Source organism: Abrus precatorius, unplaced genomic scaffold (assembly GCF_003935025.1).
Source record: "Abrus precatorius isolate BTA unplaced genomic scaffold, Abrus_2018 Scaffold3, whole genome shotgun sequence".
Classification (NCBI taxonomy): Eukaryota; Viridiplantae; Streptophyta; class Magnoliopsida; order Fabales; family Fabaceae; genus Abrus; species Abrus precatorius.
Window position 1 is genome coordinate 617,958 of NW_020874373.1, and position 15,538 is coordinate 633,495.

The window sequence follows — 15,538 nt, forward strand, 5'->3', positions numbered from 1 at the left end:
GTAATATTTAAAAAGAGAGTTTACTTTTCTCTCTCTCTAGTTCATGTTAGAATCAGCTGCTGCTTGACATATCATAAGAATCCTTTGCAGCAATTTAAAATGATTATAAAAAGAAAATAACAAAGGAGTCCTACTTTGTTAATATCCTTTACTTGCAATTAACATCATAGAGTCTTTAAAACAAAATATTTATTTCAACTCAGTGCAATATTGTGCATGATAAAAAATTATAACATGCAATGCAATTCAATATATTAGAACTATTAAATGTCATAATTTTTAATAAAAATTTATGATATATACATTTTTATCTTGTGCACGTACGGGTTAAAAAAATTGAATAAAATTTTATTGATATATTTTCACGTAGACACATTGGTCCATGCTACAATTGATGGACAACTTTTGAATTAATGTACATTTTATTTATCCATGTAGAAGTTGCGAAATCATAATAATAACTCTTCCTAGTTGCACATAAATAATTAAAAAAAAAAAAGTCTCAACTTTCATTGGCAAATGGTGTGTTCTATATGACATGTTGGCCCTGAGTAACATAGCTTTTGTAGACTTGATAGAGATTCACTTTGCTGAGTTTATTCTAGGTTAGGTAATTAAAAGGACAAAATTTATATTATTTTTTTTTTGCCATCAAGTTTTAAAATTATATGGAGACAATATCCAATTTGATTGTTAATTCAGCAAAGTATTTTTAAGAGAGATCTTTAATATGAAAAGTGTGTCCATATATTATAATTTAATTTAAGAATTTAATGAAAAAAATATAATCTAAAATTTGTCCTAAAACTTAACATTGGGACATCGGTAATGCAAGCCAAGAGTCCATGAAGCAGAAACAATTTGTGGTCCATGAAACAGAAAAATAAGGATTAAAAAAGAATACTATTTTCTATGGGCATAATCATCATTAAAAACGTAAGTAATAAAGACCAGAGGCGTGAGGCCCTCATGGATTACATGAGTGCTTGAGATGGCAAGGCTCTGATGCATGCCAGAGATCCAACTAAAAGACAGCTCAAAAACAGAGCGAGTAATGTTTTCTTTCATTCAACAATTTGTCCTGTGCTGCATGTGTATCCAGCCTATTGGCTTCATACACATCTTAGTGGGTCCTGAGGAAAGAGTAATCAGTAAAGCGACAAAAAACGCTTATTCCAGCGGTTCTTCAGTCATTCACCAGGCCAATAGAATGGCCAAAGAAAAGAACAAAACGATACCTATTTATCGCATGTTTCAGTTTGACATCAAATCCTTCTATGCGTGGGTATGTGTTTAAATTCCTGTTGAAAGATATGTAAATGTAAATTTAAAAACTATAAACAAACTTGAATTTAGAATGTTAAAACTTTTCCATTAAAACATAATTTTATTGAGTTTTCAAAAACACTTAAGTTACAAACAAGAATTCCCTCTGCAATTTTTATTTATACATATGCTGCATAGCCCAATCTGATTGATGCCAATTAACTTCTCATTAGAATATGTGAGGAGTTTGCCTGTGTCTCATGTTATGGCAATGTTATCCCACTCTCCAGGCAAGCTTGCGCCCTTTCCCACCACTCTACTTTCCTTGACCAGGAAATTTAGCGCATCATATCAAATTATTCATGACTTTTTGAGAGAATACACAAGAACAAGTAAATATAGAATTTGAATTTCTCGGTGTCAAGAATCAAGGTTTTCCAAAGAGCCAAAGCAAATATTGACATCAAATTAAATATTATGATACTAATCACCCAACAGTAGTCTTCAAACAAAGGATAAGCATGATAGTTTTATGATTTTGTTTGCATTACAGTATATTTGCACACCCTTTTTAAAATATCTTTCCAAACAGGTTCTCTATCATTTCTTGTATAGCCTATCACATTACACAGCAATACCCTTTCCAATTGCAAGGCCATACTGGACAGAATGAAGGCGACAAAAAGGAGAAAAGCATACTCAGACACAGACAAGCAGGAAAGGTTTTCTAAAACAAACGAGAAAGAATAAACAGAATACTAACACTGCCAAATGTTCAGCATCACCATGTAAGCAAATCCATCACAGTATGACCTCCCACGTCATCCCAAAAATGTAAAATATTTACTTCTAAAGAAACTCCTAGCGTTTACCTCAAAAGATGATTAATATCAACATCAATGGATTTCATTTTATTCATATCCAAAGAAAGAAACTCTTACACAATTTCACCGAGAATTCTATGCCAATTTCTTTTTGGTTCATTCCTATCGTTCAATATTGCTAACTGGAGTGGATAGAAACCACAACAAAGGAAAATAAGAAAATTCTCATCAATTTAACGAATCAAAGCGTAGATTTCATTGTGCCCACCAGTTTTTGTGACAAAAATGAAAGCATCAGAAACAAGAATTATACAAACCAGAAGCAGCAGTTATCAACGAAATAGCCAACAGTTTTCTCTGATTACATGTTATGACTAGCTGCACAAGGCAAACCAATTCAACAGACGCATGCCTGTAACAAAAGATTAATGCAACCCAAAAACACGTATGATTTTAGCTATTAGAAAAGAAAAACCAACAATTTGAAAAATAGATTTAGTAAGCGAAAGACATGTTTTCCCTATCATGAAAAAAGACGAATCTATCTTTTGAATGCTAGCCACGATTCAATAAATTCATTAACACAGGTAAGAGCTGCCAAATGAACCAATCAAGTGCACACTTCAACTAACCGTGAACCATAAATTTGTGTATACTTCCTGTATGAATTAAGTGGAAAAATATATTCTATCAAATAAATTATTAAACATTGGAAAATACATCTAGGAACCACTAAGGAGAATACATAAGACGGAAATCAGAAAAATTATCTATATAACAAAACTGTAGAAAGCGGAGAATATCTCTCCATGCTAGGGGTTTTCAATGATGAATCCTGGTCAATAAACTCGAATGCACGTTCTGCAGTAAGACCACAGGAAGGACCCAGCAATTATTTTATAGCTGTAATTCTTCCTTAATTCAGGGAAATCATTAGTGTCAGCATTGAACCACAATTAAGAAAACCTGCAGATGCAACTTTTATCTCCCCTTCATGAATCATGATTGATTTCTTTGCTCATTTTTCCACGAATTTTTTGCAGCTTCAGCAGAAGAATCACCAGAATCCCCGCTGCCATCCTTCGGTTTGGAGAAGAAAGGATCCCATTCATGAGGTCCAACCTCACGCTGTCCCTCATCCAACAATGCATATTTCCAACTGTTCTCCTCAATGAAGTTTTCATCAATGCGATCTTCAATGATATCCTTCCTCAAATTGGTAACCTTGTCAATCACTGCTTGTACAGAAACATCAAATGCATCCTTAAGAGTTTCTAATTTAGAACGAGGATCTGCATACACTAGTCTTGGAATGAGACTAATGACCTCCTCCCTCATGATCCTCACTTGCTCAGGAGGAATCTGACTAAGCCTCTCCTCAATGCTGACATTCCTCTTCCTAATATCATCCTCAGGAATGAACACAGAATACTTGGTATAATTCTTAGGAAGATGCCAAGTGTATTGCGTATAAGCCGAACCCGGATGGAAAAAGACAGGTATACAACCAGCCAGCATTGAATCAAAAGCAGATCTTCTGGTGTAGGAATCACCCTGCGGTTGAAGGCAGAAAAGGGACCCCTGAAACATCTGCATTATGCTGCTGGGAGAATGACACTTGCTCTCCCCAAAATCACACTCTAACAACTTCCCAACCTTCGATCTCTTGCATTGGTCAATTATCTGTCCCCTAATGGATTTGGGGTTATCAGGACGTGGCGCCCCAGCAAAGGAGAAAAGCCACTTCCTCTCTAACCTTCTCATCCTCTCCTGCCAAATGAACACATCATCATCTTTTGCAGGGTGGAAATAAGTGGGATAAGGAATCCCAAAGTCATTAGCGTTCCAAGGACTCGATTCCACCACAAGCATAGACATGTTCTTAGCAGCAGGCAAAAACAAAAGCTTGTTCCCCCAATCCGATTCCTCTTCTGTCAATCTCCTGAAATCCCATGTTATCCTCCCAGCAACAAGAAAATGGTCTCTCCCATTCATGATGCTCCACTCAGGCCTCTTCATGAGCCAATCAACAAGATCAAGCGATGCAGCATCCCTCATGGAGATATTGTAACCCCAAAGATAACGTGCAATGTCAAAACCAGCATAAAAGGGCACAAAGATTGCAGCAGCAATGGATGAATCACGAGTCAAGCATTCATACTGCTTCATCCTGTTACTGAATATCACATCAACAGCAAACTGATTAGTGGCATACCAACCAGTATCAGAGAAAACACCATCGACATTCTCAAGGGGTGGCCCAAGACCAGCATTGGTGGTGAACTTGCACATGTTGGTCCAAAGACTCAAACTTTTGCACTCCTTCAACATGTCCTCGTTGAACCTGGAGGGAAGATCATGCACATATATATACCTCCCTCCACAAGGATCACTCTTGTTCTCAGCAGTTCTTAGGGCTCTCATAAAGGGGAAATTGAAACTTTTTGAAGGGGTTTTCACTTCCTCCACATGAGGGAACCCAATGTTCTTCCGGGGAGGGTTCTGGAACGGTTGTGTAAGTTGTTGTTGAAGTTGGTGGGATTCGATATTGACGGGAACTTGACCTATTTTGGTGGACTGCTCACCGAGGACAACGAAATGGAAGTAGAGGAGCAAGAACCAGAAGAACGCAGAGAGAGAAGCGAGGAAGCAAATTCTGGAATTGTGATTCTTGCTCGTTGATTTCTCCATTTGTTCGGGGAGAAATCCCGCCACGGGGCGCCGTCTCATTTCATTCCAGTTCCGATCCAGTAATCACGATTCATGGATCAATCGAAACCCTAGAACTCAATGGTTTGGGGAGTGAGGAAATTGGGGGTTTTCTGAAAACGGGGAAAGGGAAGAAGAGTGTGGTAGCAGGAAGATGAACACGAATATCGAGGAATAAGGGTGAGTTACGAGATTTAATTTGAGGAATCGAGGTTAGATCAGGTGCAGAAAAACAGGGAAGAGAGAAAGGAGTGCAGAATCTGCAGAGAGGAGCGAAGAAGGATGGATAAATGAAACGAGGGATGAAGGAGAGAGAAAAGGGAGGTGCACGTTAGCAACGTGCGCTGGCTAATATCGCGTGTCGGTGACCTCTTATATTCTGACACATACTGTCACGTGTCGGTTTGCCCAAACTATAGTACTTCGTCAATGTAACACATTGGTCCTTCTTCCCCCTATTTTGTTAGTACACTTGGAGAAGTAAGCAATTACTTGTCCACTTAATCATGATTATGATTATGATTATGAAAACCTAATCATTGCTCATGCTACTTATCAGAAGAGCTTAGCTAATACAATTTATATCTTGTGGGGTTGTTAGGGGTAGTGTGTGTTTCTAGAGATTTGGAAATTATTTAGGATCAATTGTGTTCACAAGCAAAATAGGATTAAGTGTTTGAATTTAAATCAAGATTAATCACACCAAATAACAAGTCATTCTTAGATAAATACGACATAAATCATACTGTATATATGAAGCATTTATCACTTGGAAAACTTTTGATCCCCTGAAAACGTAAGAACTCTTCCTGGAAGTAAAATAATGAAATGATTACGTAACTAAACGTGTGTTATTGAATATAACAAAGACAAAATCATTTTCTTTCACTGAGCTACATTTTTGCTACTTGTTATTATAAAAAAGAAAACTTCATATTAAATTTCTTTTTTATATTTTCGAGATATTAAATATATTTTAATTTTAATTAATAATTTTTAGAGAGTAAGATAACCAATCAAATATACTATAAAAAGAGTAATTTTAGTACTCATAATAATAATTTTTTTACTAAAATAATACTACAAAAATATAAGATTATTTTTCCTAAAAATTATGGGTTAATTATTAAAAAAGATTCAAAATTAAGGACAAATCATGCGCCTTGGTAAGCTAACAAGCTAGTAGATTAGATACTGTTACTGACCAATTTGACGTTTACCTGAACATAAACAGATGCAACTTTGTGTGTGTGTGTGTGTATATGTACCACGTGAGATTATAATTACTCTAATTCTGTGTCACTTACATTTGATAATAGTATAATAAGCCAACATCATTAAATATATTGGTGTTTCATTGAACTTACTATTGCTAATACTGTACGCACTAAATGTTAGAGGACATATGCAGGTAAAATCTCTATCCCTTGTTGTCAACAACGCATTTGACTGCATCACAAGAATCTCATAGTCATACCTCATCCTGTGTGAGCTCATTCTTTTGAGGTTACCAGAGTTTCACCATATCACTCAAAAAACATTACAATTTTTTAGTATTATTAATGGGAAAATTAGCTATTTTTCATACTTCCTAGGTTTAAGCGTGCTTGAAACGGCAAAAACACCCATTTGCAACTTTGGATAGCCAAAAAATATAGAGCATAGATCGTCCAATTGGGCTTGGTGTTTGCTTGACATATACGTGTGATAGATGACTAGTGAACTCAGATGAAAACCATTTATTTATATAAATTTTTATGTGTAGTACAATACTCAGTTTATTACAAAATTAATACATACGCATCGCCCATTAAAATTATACATATGTTGTTGGATTAAATTAAAAATTATAGGATAATTAACATAAAGCACCCTTGAGGTTTAATGTAATGACAAATAACATCATTCTTAGTGCAAATTAATTTGATTTTTATCATAATTACTTGAAGTTGAAATCACATGCCACTTACAAGCCTCATCTACTTGGGTTTAGCATATGTTATATTAGGAGGCAAATAAAATTGAAGGCTGTTAGGCCATAGCAAAGGTAGAAAGTTGAAGGTTATGGGGTTCGCAAAGTGGCTTTCCTTGTTAAAGACAGTGATTAATGATTAGAGAAAAGTTGTTTGGTAATTTGATTATCTCTCTGAGGTTGAGGTTTGCACCGACCAAAGCATCACTTGTTAAAAACCTCAATAAGTGTCTAATCATGTGAGGTTTGGAGTGCAAGATATGCAATTGTTATGTGCCTTAGCATCTATATCACACAAGCACATGTTTTGTTTTGCCTCCAATTTGCCTTTTTATACTTGTGGGTGATTGATTTTACTTAATTGTAGACTTCAGTTATCAAGAGTTAGATTATGATTTTTATCTTACTATTATCATTTAATAACACATGAGAGTGCAACTTTACACTGAAAATGAGATTCTCTTACATTTCATCAAACTTGAAGAGTAGTTTATATTAATTATTAAAAATATTTTAAATTTCAACAAGATTGCACTTGCGAAGGTTATCTGATCTGGTGTATGTGTTGTGCATTTGAAAATTTTTATACTTGAAAGTGTATTAAAGTTAAATTTTAATTAAAAAGTTTAATATAATGAAGGAAGTGTATACTTGATATCTTAACATTATAAAAAATAGTAAAAATTATATTTAAATGACTAAAAAATATTCAGAAATTACTGATGAGCAGCCACATGGCAGGCAATGAAGAGGAGGCTGAAAAAAGGGAACAACTGGTTAGATACATCACACATTAAATTAAGGGCAGTCCATTAATCACTCTCTTGAAATTCACACATCATATTTCATAATTCATAACCAAACACCCACAAAGTGACACTCACTAACAATGCCTTCAATCACGCCTATAATTTATCCAACCTTTTGCTTCGATTCCATCACCCCTTAGTTACTTTGATTTCGTCAAAAAAATGTCATTTTCGTATGATATCCCATTTAATTGAATTAGTGAAAATTTTCACATTTATATGTTTAATTTGAGAGACCAAACTTTCTACAGTATAAATGTCAAAATGATACTTATTTTTATTGTAATAAATACATCAATCACGATATTGAAATAAAATATTAATATTAAAAATACTAACACTACCAATTAAACTGAAATAATATATGTAAGTTTATTTACGTATTTGACAGTATATATATATATATATATATATAATTTATTAATTTAAAATATTTAAAATAATAATTTGTATTAAAAATTAAGCTTAATATATTGCTAAAAAAAAGTAAAAATCAGCTTAATGCGATACATGTTTTATTGCATTATAAGCTTGCTCTTGAGCTCTGATCTTCCATGCCCATGGATCAGAAATATGAAAATTGAAAAAGAGAATTTGTGGATGTCTTTTCAAATTAACATAGGCGTGGTCGTGATTTACGTGCATTGAACGTTGAAAAGGAAATATAAAACCCTACGTGATGGAACAGTGTCTTGTGGTTAGGCGTCAACGAAGGATCTCCAACATAAGAGTGGGCTACCACTAACTCATCAAAACCAAACATTTAATACACCACTTGTTCATCCAATGTAAGGCCATATTAATAATTCTACATCTCCAATTATGAGAGCTCTTTTTGGTTGAAAATAATGTTGTCTCTATCTGGAGTTTGTTAATAATGTTATATAATCATGATTTCAACGTTCTTAAGGTTGACATTCACAATAGAAATTAAACCAAAAATTGAAGTCAAACATGAACACATAATTAGCATTACCAAATAAATTCAACAACTCAAAAATGAATTTAATTAGCTTGTTTAACTAAACGACAATAATGATGATTCTAGTTGAGAATAGAAGCACTAAGAGAAACAGAAGAGCCAAAAAATTAAACATGCAAAGGCAAAATCCAAGTTTGTTACCCCAACAAAGTGTCTTGTTGCATGAGGTAGTTCCTTTATCAAGCTTCAAGCTTTCAAAGTATAAACTAATTCCTGGGTCTATCATCCTCACCTCACTATCACGCAACACTGAATTTGAGACACCCTGAACATTGTTGTTTACATAAATGTTGATGCAACAACAATCTTTTGCCTCACCCTTTGTGGTTCTATGCTGCAAGCGCATTGTTGCACCAACGTTTCTTCCATCCAAATTAACGTATTCGAACGAGCCATGCTTGGATTTTGAGTCCATCACTGAGTCATCACCAGAGAGAGTGAGAATAAGACACCATCACTTGATGCCATTTGATATGCTATCATCATGCTTTAATTTTTTCACTTTTATGTAACTTAGATTAGATCTTGAGGTTCCCTCCTGCCGAAGGAAACACATTGTTCTCTTGGAATGTCTTGAAGTACACTCAAGTGCCAAAATAATCTACCCCAAGCTATTCAAATTAGATTGGGCTGCCTTGTAACTTCCAATTTTGAAGAGACAATTTTGGTGTTCTATGATTTTATTTTATTTTTGTTTCTTTCTAGATTAAATTATGATTAAATTTCCATAATTTTTAACTGTAGTGCATACATCTCTTGTGAGTTAGGAGCAACAGAAAAAACTTTATTTTTATCTAGATGTGTATGGCAAATCTTACCTCAATTTGAAATATAGTTTAATTTCTCAAGATAAGAGAATATTTAAAAATCGACATGTGACAGCGCTGATTTAATTTAACACTTAACAAAAATAATAATATGGACTAAATTTATGTCCTATCAACAGTAATAGAAAATTTTCAATCCATCACCGAATCATACGTACAGAAAGACCAAGTGATGCATAGCTACCGTGCAAAACAGACGTGTGATTGTGAGCCACATAATCTGACACATCTACATCACATAATCAATGATACACGTTCTTAAATTTCTATTTTCTAAGTTAGGGCCACCTAGTATACAAATCTTATTTGATCATCTGCTGCCTAGCTAAAGTACAGTTTTCACTATGCACCCAAAGTCTATAAATGTACATAAATAGGATTTTAACTCAGTTTTATTAATCAATATCTTCTAGATAAATAACCCTGCACGGACAAAACCATTCATTGATGCATGGTAGAGGTATTTGCAAATTAGATCAGATCTAGTTCGAAAGAAAAAGGTAACTTAATATCCATTTCACTTGTGCTACACTCTCTAATCAGAGTTCAGATTATTTAGAAGTTAATCCGAAAATAGTTTTTGAAATAAAGCTTAAATATACTTTTAGTTTCTACATTTTAGAAATTTTTTAGTTTTGATCTCTACATTTTAACAAATTAATGTTTTAACTAACATAATCCAACCGAAAATTGACATTGACATTTGACATCTTAGTAACCAAATAAGAACTAAACAAAAGTTCATTAAAAAAAAGGAACTAAAACAATATATATATTAAAAGGGAATAAAACCAAAAATTCATTAAAATTTAGGACTAACATGTTAGGCAACTGCAAATATTATAATTGTACTGGGAAAGGAATCAACTCGGTCCCACCATCAGCAAAAAGAAACCGAATACCTACTCGGCATACTAGGCCGGTAACCCTAGTCAGGATTAAAAGGTAAATAATCCAAATTAAAGATAATCAAAAATACTATGGGCTTCAAATGTAAAAATTGACTCAGGCCCATTAGCCCAAAGAATGTCTATAAAAAGAAGATAAGAAATACAGGTTAGTGGTTGACTTCAGATCATTAAATAACATTTATTGTTTAGAACCGAATCCTGACTTTATCATCGGAGTACCTTTTGCAGGTATTCTCCCTATCATCAAATCAGCAGCAGGACGCCTGATCGGAGATTAGAAGACAGCTAACAAAGGAACATTTTGGCGCCCACCGTGGGGCGTGATTAACTTCGTCACTCAGGATTAAGCATGGTAATGACGAGAAGCCAGCAGGAAGGGACCTCTAGGCAACAAATGGAGGGCGTCACGCCAGAGGAACTAGTACCGGAAGTAGTGATACAGGGAGGAACGGAAGAAAGCATCCTAGCTGTACTGAGGCAGCTAAGGGCAGAAATGGAGGAGATGAAGAAGGATCACGAAAGGGATGCACTGGAACTCTCAGCCCTACGAAGGGAAAATACCGGCCTAAGGGAGGAAATAAGGACACACGTCCCCTCCCTTACTACCACCGTCGTCCAAGATCAAGGAGAATCATCAGCGCTGCAAGAAAAATCAAGACAGGTATATCAATCGGTAACCGAAAACGACCGAGATGAACTTATGAACCGGAGCCCATTCGTTCACCGCATTCTAGAAGCCAAGCTGCCCGACAATTGGAGAGGGTTGGTAATAGACAAATACGATGGCACATCCGACCCCGGAGAACATGTGGACATATTTACAACGCAGGTCGGTCTGTACACAGAAAGCGACGCCTTATGGTGCAGAATCTTTCCTACTTCGCTCCGAGGACCTGCACTTAGTTGGTTCACTCGACTCCCCCCCTCTCCGTCGACTCGTTCGCAACTCTCACAAGACGTTTCAACCTGCAGTTCACCACAAGCCGGCCCCATCCACTAACATCCTTGGCCCTAGTCAATATTCGCCAAGAGAAAGGTGAATCACTTAGAGCGTTCATGGAACGCTTTGGCAAAGTGACTCTTTCAATCCATAATTTAGAACCAGCAGTGGCTATGCACCATCTAACAACAGCGCTGAAATCGAGACCCTTCGTTAATAGCCTCTGCAAAAAACCCCCAGTCGACCTAGACGAGTTAAGGAGCCGGGCTGCGAAATATATGCAAATGGAAGAACTATCCGAATACCAGAGCCAGGTACAGATGGAACAAGGACCCAACTCAAAAAATGAAGAAAGAAGGGAGATCTTTAAAACAAGGCGGGGGAACGACAGAGGAAAGGAACTCGAACGACCACCACGAGGACCGAAGTATCCCTCCTACACGACTCTCAACTCTAATCAGTCCAGAATACTTGACCAAGCGTTGGCCACAGAAATATTGAGAATGCCTAGACGTGCTAACACCCCTCCTCGAGCGGATAAAAGCAAGTCTTGCCGGTATCATCAGAACAGGGGTCACACTACCGAGGAGTGTGCGGCACTAAGAGACAAAATTGAAGAATTGATCAAAGATGGACACCTGAAAAATTTTGTACAGACAGATCCCGCAAGGCAATACAACAAAGGAAGAAACAGCCACCCCGATTCACCAAAGAGATCCGACGCCAAAAAATTTGAACGGCCCAGGAGCAGGTCCAGGGAGCCCCCACCAAGAAGATATGAACAAGATAAATATCCGAAGAGGGTCATTAACACCATAGCCGGAGGGTTCGCTGGTGGAGGATCTACCCATTCGGCTAGGAAGAGGCATCTTCGGAATGTCCGTTCTGTGAATAATGTTTCATTGGGCAGCAAGATCCGAATCCCGCCTATTACGTTCACTGACGACGACTTTCAAGGAGTCGACCCGGTACAGGATGATCCCATGGTAATTAGTGTAGACATTCTTAACTGCACTGTCCGAAAAACGCTAATAGACCAAGGGAGCTCGGCTGATATCCTATACTGGAATACATTCAAGCAATTAGGCATCTCAGAACAAGAACTCAAGGAATATCATGAGCCGTTGGTCGGTTTTTCCGGAGAACGAGTAGAGACCAAGGGGTGTATCGACTTGTATACGGCCTTTGGATCAGAGCACGAGGGCAAACGCATAAGAGTCACTTATCTTGTAGTACATGCGAACATATCTTATAATATACTACTCGGTAGACCGTCCCTGAACAAATTGAAGGCCATAGTTTCCACTCCGTACTTGGCCATGAAATTTCCGTCTGAAAGAGGCTGAATTGTTACCGTCCATGCCGATCAAAAAACAGCCAGAGAATGTTACTTCGCAAGTTTACGCCTTAAACCCTTTCAGGGAATACCCGGGATGTCAATATTGTATCCCCTCGGTTGGAAGAAGAGTTGGATTTTGAACTCGATCCTAGAGTGGATGAGGAATACCGAGTTGAGCCCAATGAAAACAAACAATCTTTCCAACTAGGAACAAGGCCAGAACAAATTGCGTATTTGGGGATCGGTTTGAACGAGCAAGAGAAAGCCATTCTCCAAAAGATGCTGGTAGATAATGCCGACTTGTTTGCCTGGACAGCCTCGGATATGCCTGGCATTGATCCAGCATTCCTATACCACCACTTATCGGTCTATAAAGGGGCCAAACCGGTAGCTCAAAAAAGGAGAAAAATTGGTGGTGATAGAGCAAAGGCGGTAAGAGAAGAAACCAGCAAACTAATACAGGCCGGTTTCATCCGAGAGGTCAGGTATTCAACATGGTTAGCCAACGTTGTCATGGTCAAAAAAGCCAATGGCAAGTGGCGAATGTGCACGGACTTCACGGACCTCAATAAAGCATGCCCAAAAGATGCATACCCCCTACCAAACATTAACACCTTGGTTGATGGTGCTGCCGGTCACAAAATACTGAGCTTTTTAGATGCTTATTCTGGGTACAATCAAATACGAATGTACCCCCCCGATGAGGAAAAAATAGCATTCATCACAAATTCTGCAAATTATTGTTATCGGGTGATGCCGTTCGGGTTGAAGAATGCAGGAGCAACCTACCAGCGACTTATGAACAAAATTTTTGAAAAACAAGTGGGTAAATGCATGGAAGTGTATGTAGACGACATGGTAATTAAATCCCTTGCATTAAAGCAACATCTTGACCACTTAAAGGAGGTATTCGGAGAAGCCAGAAAACATGGTATGAGGTTCAATCCTGAAAAATGTACATTTGGTGTAGCTGGCGGTAAATTCCTGGGCTTCATGTTGTCCGAAAGGGGAATTGAGGCAAATCCCGACAAATGTAAAGCCATCATCGACATGGCCAGCCCTCGCAATATCAAGGACGTGCAACGACTGACCGGGTGGATTGCAGCTTTGGCTAGATTCTTGCCAATAATGGCAGAAAGGTCTTGGCCTTTCATTGAATTGTTGAAGAAATCGCAAAAATTTGCATGGACCAATGAATGTGAGGACGCCTTTGTACAGTACAAGCATATGCTGGCCGCACCACCTGCGTTGATTAAACCAATTTCGAATCTGGAAATGATTGTTTATTTGTCCGTGTCCGATCACGCCGTCAGTTCGGTCTTACTTCAAGAAACACCCGAACCGAACCCCGTATATTTCGTTAGCAGGACACTTCAGGGTCCTGAATCTCGGTACCAGTTAGTGGAGAAAGTGGTACTTGCCTTAGTCCACACACCTCGTAGGTTAAGGCACTACTTCTAGAGCCATCGAATGATAGTCCGTACAGATTGTCCGATGGCCAAAATTTTGAGAAAACCAGAATTGGTTGGTCGGTTGGTGACATGGACAATTGAATTATCCCAATATGACATCCATTTCGAGAACCGACGCCCCCTTAAAGCCCAGCTATTAGCCGACTTCATCAACGAGTTTACGACACAACATAATACCATTTCAGACATGTGGAACCTACATGTTGATGGATCATCAAATCAATCAGGCAGTGGAGCGGGGGTCATTCTTGAAGGACCAAATGCGTTCGCCATTGAACAGTCTATCCGGTTCGGATTTAAGGCATCCAACAATCAAGCCGAATATGAAGCTTTACTCGCTGGTCTCAGACTAGCAAGGGAAATGGGGGTTAAACGCATTACTGCTTGGAGTGATTCAAAAGTTGTAACCGAACAAGTAAATGATACCTATTAGACCAGGGACTCGGTCATGCTTAAATATTGCCAGGAGGTTAAGAAAATAAAAACCGAGTTTAAGGAGGTATGCATTCGGTACACACCTCGAAACATGAACGCACGAGCCGACAGGCTAGCTAGGCTGGCTAGCCAATGGAAACCAGGGCAGCTGCAGAGCATGGTTTACCAACAAATCCCCCAACCTAGTATCACCAAGCGAGAATGCATGGACATAGAAAATTCATCCCATAATTGGATGACCCCCCTGGTCCAATACCTCACTGATGACAGTCTCCCACAGGACGCAGCAGCAGCTAGGAAAATTAAAGCACATGCAGCCAAATACCTTCTTCTCGGTAAAGAATTGTATCGAAGAGGAATTTCCACCCCCATGCTTAAATGCCTAGAAGACGATCAAGCTAAGTACGTGATGAGAGAAATCCATAAAGGTATTTGTGGAACCCATTCGGGCGGACGAACTATGGCAGCCAAAATGCTCAGGGCCGGATACTACTGGCCAACAATAACTCAAGACTGTCAATTGTTTGTAAAAAGATGCATTCCTTGTCAATAATACGGCCCTCACCTGCGCCAATACGCCGATACCCTTCGGCACATTATCGCTCCTTGGCCCTTCGCTATTTGGGGAATGGACCTCCTCGGCCCATTCCCCTTGGCAAAAGGGCAATGTAAATTCCTCCTCGTTGCCGTGGACTACTTTACCAAATGGATTGAGGCCGAACCCCTAGCATCAATCACGGCCCATAACGTGCAAAAATTCACTTGGAAAAACATCATAACACGGTTCGGTCTCCCTCATGCACTGATTACAGATAATGGGCTTTAGTTTGCAAATCGAAGATTCAACGAGTTCTTGGCTGGCCTGCATATCAAACATAGAGTTACATCTGTTGAACATCCGCAGACGAATGGCCAAGCCGAGGCTGCCAACAAAGTGATCTTGCATGAATTAAAAATGAGGTTGGATTCGGCAAAGGGAGAATGGGCAGAGAAGCTGCCTGAGATTTTATGGGCCTATCGGTGCACGCCGCAGACCACAACAAAAGAAACCC

The 15,538-nt window shown here is 38.1% G+C and overlaps 2 protein-coding genes across 2 annotated transcripts; one reads left to right on the plus strand and one right to left on the minus strand.

The window, feature by feature from the left end:
* Positions 1 to 2,646: 2,646 nt before the first annotated feature.
* Positions 2,647 to 5,139, minus strand: LOC113861960 (xyloglucan galactosyltransferase MUR3). The gene has a single exon (XM_027495089.1). The coding sequence runs from the start codon at positions 4,818 to 4,820 to the stop codon at positions 3,090 to 3,092; it is 1,731 nt and encodes a 576-aa protein (XP_027350890.1). The 5' UTR covers positions 4,821 to 5,139; the 3' UTR covers positions 2,647 to 3,089.
* Positions 5,140 to 11,356: 6,217 nt separating this feature from the next.
* On the plus strand, positions 11,357 to 14,040 carry LOC113860780. The gene is made up of 2 exons (XM_027493288.1): positions 11,357 to 12,506; positions 12,662 to 14,040. The coding sequence occupies exons 1-2, from the start codon at positions 11,357 to 11,359 to the stop codon at positions 14,038 to 14,040; spliced, it is 2,529 nt and encodes an 842-aa protein (XP_027349089.1).
* The last annotated feature ends 1,498 nt before the right edge of the window (positions 14,041 to 15,538 follow it).

Excerpts from the sequence above, each read along its gene's own strand:
- LOC113861960 (XM_027495089.1), bottom strand. The coding sequence starts at position 4,820 with ATGAGACGGCGCCCCGTGGCGGGATTTCTCCCCGAACAAATGGAGAAA.
- LOC113860780 (XM_027493288.1), top strand. The coding sequence starts at position 11,357 with ATGGAACGCTTTGGCAAAGTGACTCTTTCAATCCATAATTTAGAACCA. Across the intron at positions 12,507-12,661 it reads ATCTTATAATATACTACTCG|GGAATACCCGGGATGTCAAT; the intron begins GTAGACCGTCCC and ends AAACCCTTTCAG.